The 21,690-nt window shown below is 42.3% G+C and overlaps 2 protein-coding genes across 4 annotated transcripts; both read right to left on the minus strand.

Moving 5' to 3' along the window:
- Positions 1-5,148: 5,148 nt before the first annotated feature.
- LOC118222548 (protein FAM124A-like) lies at positions 5,149-8,640 on the minus strand. Its single transcript, XM_035408215.1, has 5 exons — positions 8,482-8,640; positions 7,665-7,699; positions 5,704-6,527; positions 5,411-5,549; positions 5,149-5,192 (listed from the first exon to the last, which is right to left on the minus strand). Exons 1-5 carry the CDS (start codon positions 8,514-8,516, stop codon positions 5,149-5,151), a joined length of 1,077 nt encoding a protein of 358 aa, XP_035264106.1. The 5' UTR covers positions 8,517-8,640.
- Positions 8,641-10,647: 2,007 nt separating this feature from the next.
- On the minus strand, positions 10,648-20,223 carry fam122b (family with sequence similarity 122B). 3 transcript variants are annotated; one of them, XM_035411003.1, is made up of 11 exons: positions 20,126-20,220; positions 17,979-18,161; positions 17,338-17,416; positions 17,037-17,090; positions 16,519-16,562; positions 15,651-15,705; positions 14,440-14,541; positions 13,982-14,067; positions 13,619-13,683; positions 12,982-13,078; positions 10,648-12,381 (listed from the first exon to the last, which is right to left on the minus strand). In XM_035411003.1, exons 2-11 carry the CDS (start codon positions 18,101-18,103, stop codon positions 12,246-12,248), a joined length of 843 nt encoding a protein of 280 aa, XP_035266894.1. In that variant the 5' UTR covers positions 18,104-18,161; positions 20,126-20,220; the 3' UTR covers positions 10,648-12,245. The 3 variants fall into 3 exon arrangements, with proteins under 3 accessions (XP_035266894.1, XP_035266893.1, XP_035266895.1); XM_035411002.1 differs by lacking the exon at positions 20,126-20,220 and adding an exon at positions 19,061-20,082; XM_035411004.1 differs by lacking the exon at positions 17,979-18,161 and having other exon boundaries at positions 20,126-20,223.
- Positions 20,224-21,690: the final 1,467 nt, after the last annotated feature.

The raw sequence follows: 21,690 nt of genomic DNA on the forward strand, positions 1-21,690 counted from the left end.
AACCACAGTATCAAAAGTATTTTAAAAAGATGGCACCAAGTGGAATTTTCTCTCTTAATCCTGAGTTTTCTAAGCTTTATAGATTTACCTTGTTAAATGTTTACATGAAATCATAGTATGTCCATTTCATTAACTAAATAAATAACAATGGCATGAAATTCTGCAATCATGTTTGTCTGCACCAGTTACATGCCGCAATCTATTTGTTTATTAAGCTCAGCAAATCCATATTCTACTGATATTCATAATCAGTTCAAGCATTTGATTGTAAAATTTTCACAGATCTCAAGCAATCATTCACAGCACAACCACATAACCACACGAGAAGACCATGTGGGTAGCCTGTAGGGAATCCTGCTCTTATAACCCATATAAATATCCTCCCAAGTGGCTGGGGGTTTCATTCCCTGGCATGGTACATGTACAGGGTATATCACACCTCTGTTACCCTCACTGTTTTCCCTTGTCTGAATAAAGTGGGGGGGAAATTAATAAGGAGAACAGTTTGTCTGCTCTCCCTTTGAGCAAGAAAAAACCATCACCACAGTGTTTAACACTTGGTAATCCCTTTATTTGGCATATCAGCAGAACCATTTAGTGTAGAATTAAACAGGTATTTAAACTTCTAAGAGCTCTGTTAGATTACAGTTTTTTATTTTTTTGGAGCAGGTCATAAGGGTCCTAAACTCCAAACACATCTACATATGACAAGTAGAATTTACATTAGTATTCCTGCCTTACGTAAAGTTGTGTTTAATTGTTCTCGGTTTGAATTCATAGATATGTATGTGTGTTTTGCTACTTCTAAGTAGAACCCAACAACCTGTCTTGCTGGTCACAGTTTGACATCGCTTGTGCTTTTTGCATTTTGAGATACCATGCGAGCAGGGGCACAAGATTACAAAATCTTTCTCCAGTAAAGGTACACTCTGGAGAAGAGAATCCAATGAGCTATAGACAGCAGAGAAATATCCCATATTGTACAATCTTGGCAATTTACAAATGAATCACCCCTCTCAGCTGTTGATTCCTTTTTGCATCACTTTGTCCCTCACATTAAATTCAGTAATTATTGGAGGGGAGCAGTTACTTTCTTTTTCAACTATGAGACCTGGAATTTGGGCCTAAAACATTTTTGCCATAAAATTATATAAAATGTTCAGTTTCCACATACAATGCAACCAGGTAAAAACAAGGATTCATCTGCTAGTGTGTGATTGTTATTTAACTGGTATCCTCCAAATTAATTCTGCAACTGAATCAATAGTAGGCGTAGATTAGAATTAAAAAATCTTAATTTTGTTAATGTCATTTAATTCAAATGTAATTTTCTTGAAGATAGAGTGAGATGGGCTCCACCCTGTATGAAAAACAGTTTGCTTTCTTAAGTCATATTTTTTATAGTATTTTTGTCAACCGTTCGCCGGCATTAGGGAGGCACTCAACAGCCAACTATATCATTTGAAGCAATATATGTAGCCTACGTACTTAATTAAGGTTGTGGATTAAGATAATAGCGTATGATCATATTTAGTTACTACTATTTATAGATTCTTCAAGTTATGCAATAGCGTACCATGTCTAAATCAGACTCTAATCAGAGATTTATGAATAACCACTGAATATCTGAGGCGCCAAATGATCGTTTGCATTAGCACATGCTGGACGTCTTCAAATTTGGAAAATCCGCCAATCAAAAACAGCCCACATGCGAGACTGGAAAACTACAATCCTGTGGATGTAATTAATGTAGCATTCTAAAAATCACAATGCAATTATTACAACCTCACTCTGTTATTTTTTACTGATGTATTATGGTCAATTTTACACTTATCTTTATTTTCCAACAAGCAGGCTAAGTGTGAAGTTGTTCGTATTCTGCAGGACAGTAACAATAGAAAAGTGCGTCGTGTACCGATGACGTCATTGACAGCTCAGGCGCAATTTTCTGACTCTCACGTATCCCGGCACCCCCTTGTTTAACTGCTGCGAGCACTGACCTAGCAGTAATTATTCTGTGGAAAGAGCGTTTATGGTCTAGGGTTTGCAGTCTAGCCTTAACTCGCATCATTGTATTCACTACCAACTATCCATTTATGAAACATTTGCTGGCTTAGAGCTGTTATGAGCTATCATCTTGAACTAGTTAATTAATATAGCCAGCCAATGCAATGTAATGCAGCTTAGCACAGTTAATAAGTAGGACTACCCCAAAATCAACGTTAGCTTTGCTCGAGGAGACATAATTAACAAGTATTCTATACTACGTGGGTACAAAAGCGAGTTAATTAAAGTTAAACAATTCAGAGACAGCGAATCTGTTACCACCCGAAAACATGAAAACATTTAATCAAATAAACATTTTCACGTGATTAGCTACGTGGCTTTGGGAAAAGACATCCACTCTTCTGCGTCACCAGAGGCACAGACCTTGGCTCTGAACTGCCCCTTGTTGCTGTTACCCATGAGCATGCTATGCCAGTGAGCAGGCCAACAGGTGCTTACCCTTTAAAACCCTTATGAGTTTCCGCTCAAGTTCAAAGGTCAGAGGGATCTCAGCTTGGCACAGCAGCTAAGTTGTTGGTAGTCATGTGGACGAAAAAAACAAACAAAGCACCTGCCATACCTGCCATTCTTCTCTTTCAGGCCAGGCAGAATGTGCCTTAGAGCGCACATGTACATGTTATCCAAGAATGTTTGCATATAGGAGGCTGAGGTGGCAATATTGCATGTCATAAGTGAAGGCTGGGCTCTTTCACCTTGATTTCACTTATTCAGGTCTGGGCTGTGACACAAGTTGACCTCTATGGCAGGACACATCGGCTTTTACCCAAATAGGGGTAGGAAGTCAACCAGGGTTACTGCTGCATTAGCTGTTGCACACCAGGCACAGACAAGCTACTAGCTGTTGTTCACGGGAGATACCCTATCTTCTAACTGCCGCTAACTCTCCTGTTGTAGCGTGTGGCCTGTTGTGTGCCAAGTAGTTACTTGGTTGTGGGCAAGTGCATTGGATGAATGTACATTCTTCTTCAGTTGCAGTTCTTGTATGGGTGCAGATGCGCAGTTGTAGATTCCAAACAGAGGAGAATTACTCATGAAAAGGCCAGTTAGTTATAGTGGATGTTCCAGCTTAGCCACAGCTGTGTCCGCTTTCTTCCCAGCCATTTGTACAAGCACCTAATAAGTATGGCACTGGAGCCATTTTCCAAAATTTTCTTTCTCAGCCGTTTTGTGTTCTTTGCAGTAACCATGTGCTCCACGTCATTATTTCTGACTTTTTAAAGATGTCTAAAGTCCCTGACAACATAAAATATACAGATGTAAGACACAAAGAATGCAGTACACTGCACAGCATATCAACACAGTACTAAACAGCCTGATTTTAGTACAGTTCCCTGTCTACTTGTGGCTTCCTGGCAAGAGTAGCCAACATTTGCATTCTGTCTTAGTTCTGGTCCTGCCTTTATGCAGGGACAAACAGAAGAGCTCACATATCCACCAGCGATAACAGGCTGAACTCGTAACAGTGGTCTGGTGGTACTTAACCAAAACCTATAGCATATTAATATGAAAAGTATAAATAGGTATCACATTTTCAGAATAGTTCAGTTTAAAAACAATGAAACAAACAGGATATTACACGTGAAAAGAAGCTTCCTGAGCGGATTATATTTTGAGGAAGTTAATCAGTGATGCCATCAAGCTAAGAAAAGAAACTCTCAGAATGTTTACTGCACTGCATTATCTGTAGAAGAAACTACTAGCTCAAAAGGGACAAAACCCGCTGTGTTTGCATATACTTGCCCCAGTCACCATCCCTGAATATGAGTAAAGTGTTTTGGGAGATTGTGTTTTGTTAGCAGTCAATAATCCTGATTATTGTTACTGCAATGTTAATAAAAACATTTACTGTATGTGTACTGTAGCTGTTCATGTGTATTTATGTGGCTAGGAGTATGTACTCCTTTCAAATTCAGTACATATAAATTGGTAGTAAAAAATTAAAAATCATCTCGGGGGCATATCAGTTTTAGGCATGTGCCACAGTCTGCTTCCTAAAACTCTAAAATGACTCAAAGAGCTTGGAGGTAATGCTGAAAGTGCTTTTACTTCTATGGTGTTTATCGTTCCCTTATAACCCATCCATACCACATTTAGATTTACTTAGTAATACCACTAAATGACCATCAGGGGGTAGTAAACAATTATATAATGGGCCCCGCACTCAGCTCATACAGGATGCTTTCATTTCAGGAATTGAGGGTGTTGGTTCAAAGAAATATGGTCGTAGTTTTCTTTTAAGCAGTATTGTTTTTATACAGGCCATATAAATCTATAGGATAGTAAAGTTCAGACTGTTGAGTAGTAACATATAATTACAGATATCTACTTGAATCTTTTGGGTGGGTGTGTGTGTGTGTGGGGGGGGGGGGGGGGGGGGTGCGGGGGTGGGGGGGCAGCCAAAAGTGTGGCAGGCACGTGCTATAGAATGTTTTCCCTTCAATATTAGGTAAACCAGCAAAAAGCACCTTTCACGAGCCACACATTTTATTAAGTGTTGTTTGACCTCATGAGGCATTCTTCTGTTCCTGCCATTTGTACTCCAGCAATAGAACATTCAAGTGGAAAAATGAATCCATATTTGCTCTGCAGCTCTAAAGTTAGAAAAGATGTATATATGGAATACGCACTTTGAGGAGGTACTGTATTCCACCGCCCTGTTTTACTTTCATTTTCACAACAATAGCAATATTACTAATAGCGACTAATAGCAATATTGCATTTTGACTACCTACACTATTTTTAATACTATTGTAGAAAATGACTAACTGTCATTTCACTCTGTCAAACTCACCACAGTATGTGAGGGCATATGAACCACAATGGACAAATTATATACTTGCAGAGTACCACAAGCCTGTGATGTTAGGTAACTGCCGTAAAGATTACTTTGTCAGAAAGTGTCCCATGTTCTTCCATTCTGTAGAATACAGTTTGCTTTTTCTTGCACTTTTTCCAACCCCCACTCTTGGTTAAATGTAGAATTCATCTGAGTGGTAGCCAGGCGACAGACAAGGGGACGCTGCCCTTTGCTCCTGGATAGGCTGGAAGCTGGTTGCCGAGGGTAACACCCTTCTGAATGCGCTATGGCCTTTCTGAAGCCTGGGACTGGACAGTTTCTGGTGACCCTGGGGGAGGCAGCCCGACTGGGGGGCAGCCTTATAGGAGCATGGGGGGAGTGGGTGAAGGTTATTCTCCAAGTGGGGGGAGACAGAACTGGAGGAGGGGGAACCCAGGGAACCAGAGGAAAACGAGGAAGAGGAGGTAAAAGATACACCACGTAGGACCTCCAGAGAGGACGAGCTGTCCCACAAAGACCCACTGGCTCTGTCTTTCTGGCACCTACAGGTCCGGCACTGACCACAGTCATGAGAGCAGGTGTGTGATCTGAAAGCCTCTGACAGGGAGCTTGGACTGGAGGAGCTGAGAGAGGAGTGGAGGGAAACAGGGCTGCTCCAGCACTCCACAGCAGAGAGCTCTCTGACCTGTGAGTAAGACAAGTACACACACACACATACAGATACACACACACACACACGCATACACACACACACATACAGATACACACACACACACAAACGCATTAATGTAATACACATGAACATTCCATTTCATGAAAAACTGAAAAGTGCTTTGAACCTGCAGCAGGATCTTGTTCCCATCGTGGTCCCGTGTCTGCCACCGGAGGGCGCCGACAGGGGTGCAGGGGTGAGGCAGATGTAGGCGAAGGGGCTGGAGGTCGTCGACCCTGAACTCCAAGAGGGCAGAGGGCAGGCGGGAGGGGTGCGCCTCGGGGGGCAGGCGCTTGAGGGCCAGCTGAACCTCGCACCCGGGGCGGGGGCGGAACAGGGCGAAGCAGGCGAACCCCTCCCGCTCTACGGCTGGCCCCCGGCCCAGGATGGTGGCGTACAGTGCGGCGGCGAGGGGGAAGGAGGCGTGCCGACAGTACAGGGTGTAGCGCACCGCTTCTGGCCCGTAGTGCACCTGCCGGACTGCCCAGAGGGGCAGGTCTCGCGCCCCTCCCAGACTGTAGAAGTCCTGGCCCGCCGGCTGGTAGGGGCGGATCCCTCGCCGGCGTGGGGCCAGGCCCTCGGTGTGGTGGTACCGCCATGGCGGGCGGGACATGTGCGCTCGCAGGAACGTCAGCGCCCTGTTCTCCCCCAGGCCCTCCTCCTCCTCCTCCTCCTCCTCCCGCAGGAACAGCACCACCGCCAGGGCGGGCTGAGGGAGGAGCCCCGGGGGCATGGCCTCGATGGGCGGAGCCTCTCGATGCCGCTCACACTCCGACACCCAAACCAGCGTTGGAGGGGTTGGGGGCGGGACCACGACCTGGAGAACCACTCTGGTCATCCTCTGGATTTCGCCCCCACAGCCCGGGTTGGCCAGAAGGTGCAGAGTCACCAGGGGGGCCTGCGGATTCCCCTCACCCGGAGACCAGTCAGTCGCAGCCCCCCACCCTGCAGCTACACACAGGGACAGGCAGAGACACAGAGAGGGGCCTTCATGTTTGGAGTTTTTGTCACATGATTTGTTTTGACATTGAAGTCAACCCCGATATGCTAACTAATGCTGGCTGTTCTCACAATTTGCACAAAAAAAAAAAACATTTACACAATTCAGGAATGTAAACAACAAAGGTGAATCCACAGTCATGCAAAATGTATTTTCCTGGATCTTCACAAGGAAGGCAGTGTTTTCTTTGAAATACTGCAGACTACACATTTGTGGCATAAAATATTTTAGCTGTTTTGATGAAAACCAAGTCTCAGTAATTGCCAGTGTATTGTAGTAAAGAAGCAAGTTCGCCTATATTCAGGTTAAACTGTTGAACACATTCACAGCATTACCAGCTCAATCATTAATGGTCTCACTGGGGACAGATGCACAGACTGGCTGCCAGGGGTGTAACACACAATTCTGGGCCCTGTGTGCAAATGCAGTCTCTGTGGCCGCCCTTCCCCTTTGTAGTCCAGGCCTTCTAAGGCCCCACCCTTCCACCCCGTCCCTGCATGGGCCCTGGGCAGTCAGTTCCACTATTCCCCAGTAATAGTAATCTGAAGCAAATGACCAGTCACAACTATTCTTCAAAGCATACATTGGTATTTCAAACATACGGCCTTAAGAGGGAAAACCACCTCTCAGCAGAGATTAACAATGTCTTAATTAAGAACAATTAACAGATTGTTACAATTAAAAAGTTGCAATTAGGGGCCCCAAGAGACCACCCACCCCTCCCCTTTCATGAAAGATTTTCAGCATTTCAGTCCCAGGCAATCTAGTCTGCTATTGACAACCCCACCCCCGACACACACGCTGACACAAACAGGCACACAAACAGGCACACACAAACACACTCTTTTTATATGCCTGTGCACAGGGCTTTGATGTTTAAATCTCCTTAAACCTCTGTGCCTGTGGAGTACTGGTGGCGTCTGGAATGCCCGACACCCACCACACATGACCCAGGCTTGCGAGTCATGCAAAGCTGGCGCACACACAGAGTGACTACAATGCCTTTCCACAGATATGCCCACCCTTTCATCTGTTGTCCTGATAACCTCCACAGCACCCATGTGCACCCTGATCTATGTAGTACTTACAGTAGTTTTCATGGGACATCTGGCTCCACTCAGACCTAAAGTAATAACAGGGTATGAGATCAAGTAGCCCACAAAGGGTTGTTATAAAGAGCAAAATAAAATTTTCTTATAAAATTATTTTTAAAAGTTGTGAAAAATATTGTTGCTTCCGTGCCAGGATTATCACAAAACAAAACGATACCCTGGTGAGTCACCCCGCGGGTGCGCGCACAGCCGTTACGGCCATTCAGCCCTATTGATAAGAAACTGAAAAGGCGAAGGACAAGTTGGTTTCATTATACGTGGGGGTAAATGATCTGTCAGTCAGTTAAGAAAAGAACCATAACCCATTGTCCCAAGAGAAGGACTCAGGACAAGTATATAAAAGCTATTGTCTTCCGTAGGGAAGACCAGCAGAACATTCCTGAGAAATATTCTGAGCTGATGGTTTGAAAAAGGCTAATGGAAATCCATTTTATTTTATTTTTTTTATTTATTCGTCATTTATGTATTGTTTGTTTGTTGTTTGTTTTTCACTTAGTTTAGCTTCTTTCTGTATAGTCATATCGCAATGAACAACTAAAAAATCTACAAAATTATATGTTTTCGTCGTGATATCAGGCTAAGAATTGAATAATTGTTCATAATGGATATGAACTTTGCAAACGTAGGCTATATCAGTTATCACGAAAAGGTGTATTAATGTTAAAAAATATATTAGATTTTGTCTTATCGTATTAAGGTAATGCGAACATTGTAAATTTTAATCATAAATTGACATAGCCTCGGCATAAAGACAATTACCGGGAAAACAATGAAAGAAAAATAAATCACTCACTCGCGAGGACTGCTCTCTGTATGCAAATAATCCATACAGTCATGCTCCACCTTTTGCCTGTCAGAACATCACGAACAGGTGTTCTAATCTCGATCTATTCATAAAGGAACTTTAAACTTTTAAATTAATTCCACGGTATGCAGCGGATAGTTGTGCACTGTCCAGTTACAACCCAGCGATCGCGTTAGGCATTCAGTAAGCTATAATAGAAATCTCGCCAACATCTCCAGCCAGCCGTCCCCACGTGGGACATTTCGAGACCCCGCCCAACTTGATCAATTAATCTATCCGACGAAGAAAATACACACGAACGTGACGTTGAGTAGGCCAATAGAAAATGTATACAAAAAACCTGGAGACTATTTTTGCACGTTAATGGATATCAACACTAAATTCACACTCTGCTGCTCTTGGTCGTTTATTATAGTTTGTGGGCTGATTAGCCTTTCAAATCAGCATGGCATGCACCATCCACAGGTGCTGTTAAGGTGCTTATAATTATCATCTTAACATTGAAGCATGTTGATATGTTCCCAGATATGTTCCTAGACTCCAGAATTGTCCGTAGATGTTAGCCTTGCCTTGCAGTAGGCTGTACCGAACGCTGACCAAGTTTAAACCCCCTAGTCCAGACCACAGAACTGCATTGCAACTGGAACAGCTATTCAGTTATATGATCTAGCCTGGGTTAGTTGTTCCACTTACGATGCAGTTCTGCAGCCAACAGGTTTAAACAGCAAAGCACACTGCAATTGTCAAAATATTACTTCTTAAATGTAAGTAATGCCCTACAGCACTTAGCAACAGTTAACAAAGGGCTGGAACCCTTTTGTTTTTCTGCTGGTTTATTTTTAATTATTCTTCAGGTCCTTCCTCCATCTTTTGGCAAATACCCATGAATGCTAGAGACATAAAATTTTCACCAATAACAGATATGTGCTAACTCAGACACAGGGATTATTTTTTCAGTTGGCCATGTGGTGGTGCTATAATTAAAGATCCAAATTTTCACATTAAAAGGCTATATCTCACACACCGTAACTCCTATTCTAACGTATGCTCTACAACTTTGCCAACTGGACACATTTTTCCCTACTCCTCCTACATAGTTTGACTGATTTCCACTAACTGTGGCCAGAAGCAAGTATGGATCAAGCTCTTGAGTTCCTCCTCACAGATTTTAACATTTTTAAAGTACTGGCAATTCTTGCTCTCCTGGTGTTTTTCCCCCAATATGCAACTGCCATTATACGTGTAGTGCATTATATGTGACAGTTCTTTTGAGTGCTACATAGGAAGAAGTTCCCAAATGCATGGGCTAGATGTACCAACAAAAAGAAAAAAAAAAAACGATCAATGTATAATAAATGTCAAACAAGTACTTTACATCTTTCAGGAGCAACAAACAACACCATGGATTCAAAGTGCTGTACATCTAATAATTTATTCTTTTTTTTTTTTGTTGTCCCAGACAGAATTGATAGGAAAAAAAAGAGAGAAACAGTAGTTTCCCCTCCCTCTGGGACATAGCAAGCAAACAAAAAGCAGCTTCACTGACAGCCAATGAACGCAGTCTCTCGCACACACTCACACAAAATGTCCCATCAGATCATTGCTGTTGTCTCGGTTTCAGGACAACAGATTAACAATTAATGAACACAATTAGAAATGTACAGTATAATAAACAAAGAGCAAGTCCACAGGACCAAAAAAATAAGGAACAAAAAGAACATTCCAGCAATAATGGCACAGCAAGGGACCCACAGTACTCTCCCCCAAACTGATTACAAACATAAAAATAATATTTTTGTTAAGTCAAGTAATTACAGCTGCATCAAAACATTTTCACTTCCTTTATAAAATTAAATTGAGAAAATCCCTCCCTCAAACTTGTATAATTATAAAAACATAACTTTACAATCTTTATGCGCACAAAGAAAATACAAGAGTGAAATCGAGGTACCAACCCATATATATTGTTTGGAGGGTAAAAGACATAAGCAGTCAGCTTACAAAACAACAGCTGTATAAAAGCATTTCAAATACTCAGCTTGACCGATTTTTCTCCCTTCGACACACAATTACAATTGCGCACTTTGTGTGTTTTACAAGGACCTCTTAAACGGCACAGAGAACTGCTGAATCAGCAAAAGACAGCGTTACTCCTCTGAAAAACAAAATGCCACTTGAAACAGGACTTATTTAGAGTATGTGGTTTATGTTTGGAATGAACCCCTCCCTTCCTTTGTTGCAGTCTCAATATCCATGCAGTCTGTACAGCTGTATGAGCAAACACAGTTCTTGCCAATAAAGCAGAGCCACAGAATCTAGCTCCAGCAGGTCCCAGATAAGAGGAGAATCAATTATACCATGTCTTCATCAGAAAAAGCAATACACCAATAAGACCAATTTTACTCATAAGAGCACTCACTGTTCACTATGTTTGTTTCCATAGTTACAGTGAATTCACTTTAAAGTCATTAGCTAGCTGTTGTCAGTGTCAAGCCTTTAACAAGCCATGCAGGGCTTTCATTAATGACATATTACAATAGTAAAAGTTTAAGACAGTTTCAACAGCCGGCTACAACAACAAAAAAAAGGATAATCCAGTAAATATGAAAAAATATGGAAATCAAGTGATTCTTTTCCATTCCCTCTGCAGAAAAACAGCAGCGACTTCAGCAAAGTTTGTGGTTGATCTCAAGTCCGACACAATTTGCAGCAATGTTTACAGTCATCTCCCCAGCATGACGGCCCCTCCGTAGCTGTCAAGTCCTGGCATGAGTGGAAATCGCCACGATTCCCCCTTTACTCCCCCACATGGAACAGCAGGAGCTCAGGCTTGTCTTAACTGGCCACCTCACGCATTGCGTTGCCTTGTATAGAAGCTGAACAGTTGAGGACCAGTTAACACGCCTATTCAAACATGAACTGACCATATTACCTCAGTCCTCTCCAAAGACACAGGCCTGGTTTCTCAAGTGCACATTTCAGAAAGATGGATGTGACCCACAGACTCCTGTAAACCCATCAGAAGTGAATGACACTTTGCTGTTCCTGTACTGAGCCAGCAATCACTTCAGAACTGATATGGTACTCAGACAGTAATGTTAATAATATATGATGATATAGACATTCTTACCAAAAACACACATATGAGCAAATAAGTTAAATCCATTCACACAATACCTGCAGGAAACCTGTGCAGGTATACCAGAAGAACATGAAATCCTTATAAAGGCAGTTCATCTTTTACCTTGAACTCTTAAAAAGAAAACAAAAAAACATCATTCTTAAGGAAGGGAGCAGTAATTCCCAGCACCCATTTAATCTGCAGTCTACATGAGGAAACCCTGCGAGCCAGTGGGGAAGTCTGGGATCTATGAAGGAGGTTATGCCCCATGTGTCCAAGTCCAAAAAGGGCAGCCAATGACGACCCTCTCCATAACGTTTGTTTGGTAACTCAGCCATGTATCCTCACATACTCCAGCTCCAAAGCCTTAAAAACATAGCATGTCTTGGGGCAGGAGTGGTGATCTAGAATCAGGTTTCCCCTGTTGATATCCTACCCATTATGGCCTAAAAGGTTAAACTGATCCCAGATCAGTATTCACACTATGACCAAATTCCACCTTCCCAAGTTCTCCATTCGATTATTATCAATGCACTGTCCCATCTCAGTGAAGTAAAGAACCCCAAAAGCCTAAAAGCACTGAAAGAGTCCCTGATCCCTGCCACGCCTCTTCCCATCCTGAATCCCCCTGTCATTTTGGGGAGATGTCCCAGAGAGGGCCAAAAGGCGAACTGCTGGAGGAGGAAGACGTGGCCTCCATCTTGGCCAGAGACCCAGACGAGGATCCTACACTGCTGAGGCTGCCGTCCAGCAGGTCGGAGGTAAAACTGGCAGAAGAAGGTTCAACAACAGGTTTCAGGGGTGGACAGAATACAAAAATAAACTATGTTCAAGTATTTTGCTTTGTGTACATCAAAATTCAGGCCCAACAAATTTGTACATTTGTAAACTGTAATTATTCATTTGTGGCTCTATGAATAATGACAATTTAGTCATTTGCTGATCTTTTTAAGTCTTACAAAATTGCACTTCACATAGTAATTAATTGACACAGGCATATAAAACAAAAAATACTGTGAAGTCAAACGAAGATTAATTTTATGTTTCATACTTTGATGCATAAACATTTTAAAAGTTGGTTCTAAATTTAGAAAAAGCCTTTTCTTCCTTTGTGTCTGGATCAGCTCTATCCGAAACATGTACTAGTTACCGCTAAATGAGAACGAGGCCTGCCAATATCCTCAATCATGTGATTAAACTTCCAAGTTCATAATAACAAAACAGCTCAGTTATGACAACACAAGCAACCCCAACTAAGCTTTCCATCAGATCAGGTTAACATTAGGCTAGGCCAACATGGAGGCAAAATTTAACAGTCTATCCCCCTAGGATCAATGGCCATGGGGAGAGACCAAGCAGCATCTCACCAGGAGCTGTGTTCTGACACGGGAGACGCATCAGGGGACAGCATGCTCGTGGTGCCCTGGAACAGTCTCTTAGGCTGGCTTTCTATCTCCATGTTTCCTAGAAGTCAAGGGTGAGTCAAACCAGCACAGTTCTCCTACGCAACACCACCACACAATCCCAAACAGCCAGTCAGTCAGTCAAATGGCCACTTGACCTGTACAGACAGCACAACTCCCACAATATACGTACATCAGATAGACAACAGCTTTCTGTCACAGTCCTCTAATGGTTTAAGCTAGTGGTAACCAATCCTGTTCCTAGATATCTACCAATCACACCTCAACAACTAGATATCTTGTTGTGTCGCTAACTAGTAGTCAGATGTTCCAAAACAGGTTTGAAATAAAATCCTACAGGATGGTAGAGCTCCAGGAACAGGGCTGGTTACCACTGGCTTAAAAGCTTAAAAGAATATCAAAAATGAAACTGAATGAAAACAGGTTTACTGGTAAATGAAACGGAAGGAAATTACATAAACCTGAAGCCAACTTGCACTCTCAGTTCACATTTCATTTCTCATCACTGCGACAGTTTTCTAGCATCTTGGCAAAAGACTGGATCCTCACTGGGACAGAAAGTGTCGGGGAGCAAACTCACCTTTCCTCTTGATTGGCCCCAAAAAACTGGGGCGGATACAATTGATTGGGCTCCGGCTCCTCCGGCTGGACAGACGCATGTTGCACAAGCAGAACACAAGAAACGGTTAACACACAGCACCATGGCAACACAAGCCAACAGTTATAACACAGGACAAACAGGTCATGAACTATGCATTGCCACCAAAGAAAAAAATAATATTTGACTAAATTATTCCTCGCCGTCTTACTGCATACATACAACTGTCATAATACATTTCTGCTAAAGAGTCCGGCATGAAAATAATCAACTGTGACACCTTTTTTTTTTGCTTCACTGATGGGGGCAGCCCAGTTTCTCCAGCTGAGGGTGGAAGGGACTCACCTAAATCGGCGGGTGGGGCTGGGCGCTGTGCTGGGCGTTAGCCCGTTGCTGCTGACCAGGATTTGCAGAGATGGAGAGAAACATTGCTGTGGAACCAAAAGCAAAGCAAATGAAGGGCAAGAAAAAGGTATTCACAGTGCCGAAAAATACACAAGAGTATTAGCGGTCAAAACGGCTGGATTCAAAAATCTAAATTAAACATATTTGACTTAATCCTCACTTATCCACAATACGCAATGCAAAAGAGAAATACTTCAGGACATCAAAGTGGGGAAAGGGAGTGCAAGAAAGAGAGAGAGAGAGCGAGAAAGCAAGAGAACGAGCGAAAGAGAGATTGTGCACTGTGATTGAAAGAAACACAGAGGGACAGCATTTTTTAAGCATAGTACAGGTACACAGAAAGAGAATCACTTCAGGACAGAGATAGGGGATATGGAAATAGAAACAGGGGCCCCCACCTTCTTCCCAAGCCCTCTGGTGGGAGATGGAGCAGGTGACACGGGGACAAAGTCGATCCGTTTTGGGGAAGATGCCAAAGACTTGTCAAAGTCGTGATCTCTCTGACAAAGGGAACAGAAAGAATACAACTATTGTCCATATACAATGGAAAGACATATTGAGCATTCGTCAAAAGTGTCAATCATAATGTCCCCTGTAAAATCTGCATTAATACAGATGGTTAATTTAATTTACAGAACAGGAACAAGCACAGTGGTACAGCAATAGGGTGGCTGAGTATAAAAGTGCACAAGTTACACGTAAATGATCTATTGTAAACGTGTGAAAGATGCAAGAGACAGCATAATTCACAATACAAAGGGACCCGCTGTAGTGCCAGCACATTCACCAACACTGATCAGATTCTACATTCTGTAGCAAGCATTAAAATTCAAGCCACATGCCTTGAGTGCCAGAGTATTACACTATGAACTCAGCCTGCTCTCGAGAGACTGCTGGCCCCGCTAACTCCATTTGGTATACTGTAGCATGTCCATAACTGTCCCTGTTCCCCTACAGCAGAGAAAGGGAACTACTGCAGACCTGGGGCCACGGCATGCAGGCAAGTCAAACCACCCTAGAGTCCCTATGGCACAGTATTCCAAACACACTCAGACAAATAAACTGGGAAGATGCATGCAAAATCAAAATTAATAATAAATAACATGCACATGCACAGCCCAAGCCTATCAAATCTTGGAGTCTAATTTACAAAATGATGAGACTCTTGGTAAAGTCTGCAAAAGATTATCATATTCACTTGTTTGCAGTTTTATCCTCAACAGTTTGAAATAGTAGAAAATAAATGTGCTCAGTCAAAAAAATGCAATAAAAAGTTTTTGCTGAAGTTGCATGGAGCAAAGAAATTGCATAAGAAAAGGAAAAATGCTGCCCTCACACTGAAAAAATATGACACTGAGGTCTAGCAAAAAGACATTATTTTCCAACTCATGTGCAGAGAATGCTCAAGTGAAGCAGTGAAAAGAAAAAAGCCAACGGCAAATGTTTAAGTCGAGATATCATCAGTGGGGTACTGATTCACTTGAGCACTACTGTATCTGTAAAGGAGCTGAAAAAATAGCTAGACCTCAGCATCTTATTTTTTTGCATTTTTAGGACTTTTGTAGGGCTATAACTGAAATGATCAGTGTCTAACTGAACAGTTTCTTACCAAACTGAGGGTCTCCTCCCATGATTGACTCATCTGCATGGCTACTTGCACCTCTCTAAGAAACAAAGACAGAAAGCACTTACAATTAAGACACAAAGAGACAAAAAAAGACATTCTGCAAGAACAGAATAGATTTGAGCAGGGGCACGCTCCAGCCCTGATTCTGGAGTTTTGATCAATACAAACCCCTAACTGTACAATTATTTAATCAGGCGTAATGAACGCAGGTGACCACGTGATGGAGGTTCACCAATAAGACTGATAAATATTTACGCTCTTGATGGTCAATCAAACTGTTCAATTTAGCTCACATGGAATGGATCCCCAAAAAGATCCATATTCATTTAGAATCATAGTTGTATACCCCTGCATTACAGGGCACTTCACAGGCTGCTGTAGACAACATTTTAGTTTTTGGCTGTTGAGGATAGGAATGGTTCCGAAGAAAAACTGTAAAGATAAGGACTTAATGGTGCAGGTGCCAACCGGAGAGAATGACATTCAATTTTAATAAATTTTTAATTGGTCTGAATTGAGGGTGATGTGAGTCCTTTATGCTCATAATTGGTCTTAGTCTTTAGCTATAATTACTCAATAAGAAAAATTTTCAGCACTTAAAACATAATATATCCTCATAGCAAATCACATAGTAACACAAACCAGTTAGTGCCACGTCTGCCACTGGAAAAAACTAAATTCCAGAAGTCATGACAAGCATTCAGCACAACCTCCACTCTACTCAAAACCACAATTGTAAGTTGGCTTATCTGGGTCAACCAAAGCACCTTGAAGAGTAAATGCAGGCCCCCATTTGTCCCCGGAATCCTTGCCTGAGGTTTGAAAAACCTGCAGAAGGAGTGCTGCTTACCTCTCATGAGCAGTCTCCCTGTTCATCACGTCAACACCCTCTTCCTGGAGATACACAGGGACGACAAACATTAAGCCTTAGTGCAGCGGAGTCCAATATTAATCAATTTTTTATTTTAGCCCAGTACCAAGACACCTGATGCTGCACTAAAACAAAAACCTGCACCCACACTGGCCCTTTTCGTATAAGAGTAGACACCCCCACCTCAGGGGTTGACTGCAGGGTACTGGGCTGGAATTTAGACTTCAGGTTTAACCAATCACAGAATTGCGTTATAACTGGACCTGCTGTTCCTCAACTGTGAGATTTGCTTCCGACAATATGACTTAATAAAAAATTTTATTATTTTTTTTTTTTAAATAAAAAAACCATAACCACATTCATTGAGAGTGCCAATTAAAAAAGTAATGTTGTAAAGCATAAGGCTGCTGCCACAGTGGAGATGCATTTGCTCTCAGGGTACTCTTAGCTGTACAGGGACTGTGAAGATATGTGCATGTCTGGGGCCAGCAGCTCACCTGTTTTATCTGGTGGAGTCTGGTGCTGGGGATCCGGATGGGAGAGGAAGGAACCTGCAAAATAATCATTTTCACACAGGGAAAGACAAACAACGAGGAATTCTACACGGCAAACCACAACATCTCAACCAAACCAGATTACAGTTAAGCATCTCCAGACTGTATATAGCAGTCGTTCCTTTTAAGCCGGGTCTCCTGACAGAGTTGATACTCCGTCAGTTGAAGTAACTGCAACTCGTGCTGGGAGACAGGAGCATTTGACTGAAGACAAGGAAAAGCAACACGTGTCTAAGGTTCATACCACACAGGGACGATTCACGACCGTAGCGCTGTTTCTTCGGACTCGGAGAATCTCCCGTTGAAACACCTGCGAGTTGTCACTGAAGCAAAAAAAAGAAAAAAAGAAGAAAGTCCGATTTGAAGGCAACCGCCACAATACTTATCCATCCTCTTTGAACTGAAAGCATGCATTCTAGAACAGGGGATGCTTTTCTAAACAAAAATACTCGTCTATATCGTAGCCTATGCAAACCATAGCTTTGGTCATCGTGATGGGATCATTTTACTACAAATCTGTAAGCCAAAATGATAAAGACGGCTCATGCTACTACCCCATTTTTCACATTCCTTAGACCAGAAAAGGGTACCAACTCGCTGTCTGCGAGCATACATTTGAAGTTGGAACTGGAAATCCTCCTGAGGAGGAGGCAAGACCTGATAATAATTTGGGGGGCGAGGGTTCTTTAATTTCACATAGCCTACTCAATGTCAATGATCGACGGTGCAAATTTTAATTTGGGACTTAAATTGGGCACTCGAGATTGATGCGTAATCAAAATAAAGCCGATAGAAAAACAACTTGCAAATCAAAAGGCTATCTAGAACAAGTATGAAAGTGCACATGAAATGACAAAATATTTCGCTAATATATCAAATCAGAACCTTAGGCCATTTATCATCGGGGCGCTGCTGGCTCGTCTCAGGTGCCCGTCGCTTTGGGTCAGAGATGCTGGTATTTCTAGGTCCAGTTCCATGCTCTCCTGCTGCATTACTCCAGACTTGTCCATAGCTACTGATGGGGCTCACATGCGCAAAACTTAGTGTAGCCTGCCCGTTCTGTGACAACTAAGAAGGCAGCTGCATGAAGTCAGTGATACAATTTAACGAAGTAATCGATACAGACCTGAGTCTCCATGATTTCCCCTGAAATGTAACTATATTTTACCACAAGACTAAGACTAATCAGAAGATAGGGTCTGATGAGTTTCGTTTCAGCTCCAGTAGGTTCGCTAGCTAGTTAGCCAGCTGTGAAACGAAAATAAAGTGCCATGCTTGTTTGTCATTTATCTAGCTAGCACTATTTGCGAGAAATATCTATCGTAAATTAATGTTGCAAACGATAGTCAATAGCCTACTCAGTCAACAGCCAATACTGTGCAACTTTAGCTAGCTATATGAGGCGAATCTTTCGGTTTCAGTCGAATAGTTAGGTTGGGATTTACTGTAATTTGCGTACTATTGCTTTAGCCGTAGCAAGTTCGCTGGGCAACTATATTTTTCTTGAAAAGTATGCCCCACATACCGACACGGATAACATTAACTAGCGAAAACCAACATTAATTTTCCAAACTTAGACGACCGATAGCCTAAATGTCAACAAGTAGTTAACCAAATAGAATATTGATAGCTCACAAAAGCTTGCTGCTGTGCTGGGCTGCCTAAGTTACCAGGCACAATAACAATAAGAGAACATCAATACAACCTTATTTAAATGTAGTTTGCGGTTTCTGACAAGCTAGCTTGCTACTTTTGAAGAATTTCAAAATAAATTTGCGTATTAGTGAAGATTAGTAGTGTCTACCCTAGCCAAACATTATGCAGATGAGCAACCCCATGCAATCAAGGTCGAAGGTCTGTTCGATCCCTACGCGTTCTCCGTCTGAACAGCGAACAGTCGCCTGAGAATAAAATGAAATCACGTAGAAACGCTCTTGCCGATGCTCTAATTTGTATGTTCTGTTTACCACTTGAATGCCTGTCGCCTGCATCAAAATCCAACACAACCAAACTCCCGCCCCTTCTCTTCGCCGCTCGGTTGACTGATCGCAGTGCTACCCAATGAAGATGTCTTTATTTGCCGGCGTGCCAATTTGAAAGGCAATGGAAGCTACAGTTTAGAGTGATTTCCTGAGGGGCACGGTTTTTACGTCAGTATGCCCGCCTTTTCATTTAGGCTAATCGTTAACTTCAAACTATGCGCTTGTTTTCAATTTCATCATGATGTAGTGTAGGCTATTGAAAGTTGTAGCACGCAAATGGTTAATGAATGCAAACAAAATGTCACAGTTCACCCTGAACAAACATAGCTACACCGATTAAAGTCAATATGCGCATCGGGCAAGCGTTGCTTGCTAATAAAATCATTTAAGCGTTGTATGTTCTTATAGTAGCTAGCAAGGCTCTGTGAATGTCCGCAAGGTATTCTTTATTTTTCTTTCTCTTGCTTTATCTGTGCTGACGACAACAGTGTATTTTACACTTGAGAGGAACACTAGTTTACAGTTTTGGACCATAAGAGGGCAACCTTGACCTGCACAAGTTTGCAGAAGCGATATAGTCAACAAGAAAGGCTTGGTCTGGTGTGCAAAAAAGCAAAATATGTGAAAGGCTATACATTATTCTAGAGTAACAAAGGAGTTTTGCACACATCCTAATCGGTCTACACATCCCAACACTGCATCTGTGTTTACAGTGTAAATATAACAAAACTGGTTCTACTGCATTTGAGCTATAGGCTACCATCATATCACTTACAGATCATATTATGATTCGTTTACATTGAACAGTAATTCTCTCAACATTCTAATAACATATTATGCCTAGTTTTAAAATCACAGAATAAAAATCACTGCATGTTTTCAAGTATTCGTATGGGCACCTGTTTGTGAAGACCCTACCCCCTACCCAAAATTTCCTCCAGCTTCCACTGGAGAAAGCAATGCTAAATTGCTGAGAAAGGGGTAAGGGGTGTAAGGAAGAAACATAAAGGAGTGAGGCAGCTCACATAACTGGGTATAAAGTGGACTCACCTCATCTGTGGGAAATTACCTCTATCCCACGGCTAGACCGGTCTTCAGAGCCCAGTGCTGCTTTGCTTCCCTCCATTTGCCTGATAAGATTAGTTTGTTTACTTATGGGGAGCCAAAACACAAAACAAGCACAAACCTGTGCAGTGTTTGAGGCCTTTCAAAGGGGGTGCTCTAACTCTTTAGCCAGAGGAAAACAAAAAAGAGACCAAATAACCAACCTCAAAATATGCTGTGATAATGTGTCCTTCACTTTGTGTTAATATCTTCTTTCTTTCCCATGAAATAGTCTACTTTCATCCCTTTTGGGGATTGTCTTTGGATGTAACAACACTTCAGAATGCACTCCAAAAAATATCCCCATCATCAGTGCCTGGACAACAACACTAGCATACAGACTGAGGTCTTGGGGGGCTTTACCACTAGTAGTGCTCCCTCCACCCATTTCCTTTTTCTTTTTTCAGCTTTTATGTCTCATGATCTCAGCTACCTTGGTCTGAGGCCTGGGGCAGGAGACCAGTCAGTACAGTAGGGATGCACAATACAGCGAATTGTGATCTTTTTAAGCGTAATAAGAATATCCGCACTCATACTCTAATCTGCTGCAGCTGATGTGGGAGTGTACACAAGCAGGCACTCATGTGACATCACCACACCTCACAGGCCAAGCTTGCACAGACATGAGTCAGAGGAAGACACTCTATCAGCATGTTTAGCAGGCAGACCACGAGTGCCCAATTGACCAGCGGGGGTCGTTAGAGACCAACGATACATGGATCCCAACCAATTGAACCATCCCTAAGCCTGGGTGGTGCTACTGCCAATTATGTGTTACCCTGTGGTGCTTCTGGCCACATTTGGCACTGGCATAGTCAGGATTTTATTACAGACCGTGGGGCCCATCCATTGCAGTGGTGAAGCTTTAAGTCTGGCTGTTTGCACGCACATTAATGCAAATTATGTTTTCCCTCCAACTGTGTCATACTAATGTTTCTTTTTCACACAAGGGAAATGGATGAAAGGAAATTTTAATACAAGCTTTTTCTGTTTGTCTTTTTGTGTTTTTTTGTTTATTTCTTCTTTCAAAAGCACTTACCTAGACAAGTAATAGAGGCAGATACAATTATGCTTCAGTGGCACAGTACACTTCAAAAAGGTTTTTTTTTTGTTCCCCTCTATTATATTTGATGTTATTCTTGGTGATGTGAAGTTGCAGTGTCCCAGTAGGTTTCCTCATAAAAGCTGAAAGTAAATCTAGTGGAGGGAAGAGCATTACTACAGAACAGCTGCTAGGCCTAATTTCTCAAGTCCTTGATTTTACATGGACCAAAATGGCCGCCAGTCAGGGTCTGTTCAAAATGCAGTGAAGGCACTCAGCATATACTGCAACATACTATCACCAGTGATGCTCTGTAAATGTTGTCATCTTGCCCCTTCTCACACATACACACGAACACACACATGCACGTAAGCACACACGCACGTACACACACACAAACACCAACATCTCCACTGTACATTGCCCGCCCTGCCCAGCCCAGGATAATATGTCCCAGCCAAGTCACATG

The sequence above is a fragment of the Anguilla anguilla genome, chromosome 3 (genome assembly GCF_013347855.1).
Source record: "Anguilla anguilla isolate fAngAng1 chromosome 3, fAngAng1.pri, whole genome shotgun sequence".
Taxonomy (NCBI): Eukaryota; Metazoa; Chordata; class Actinopteri; order Anguilliformes; family Anguillidae; genus Anguilla; species Anguilla anguilla.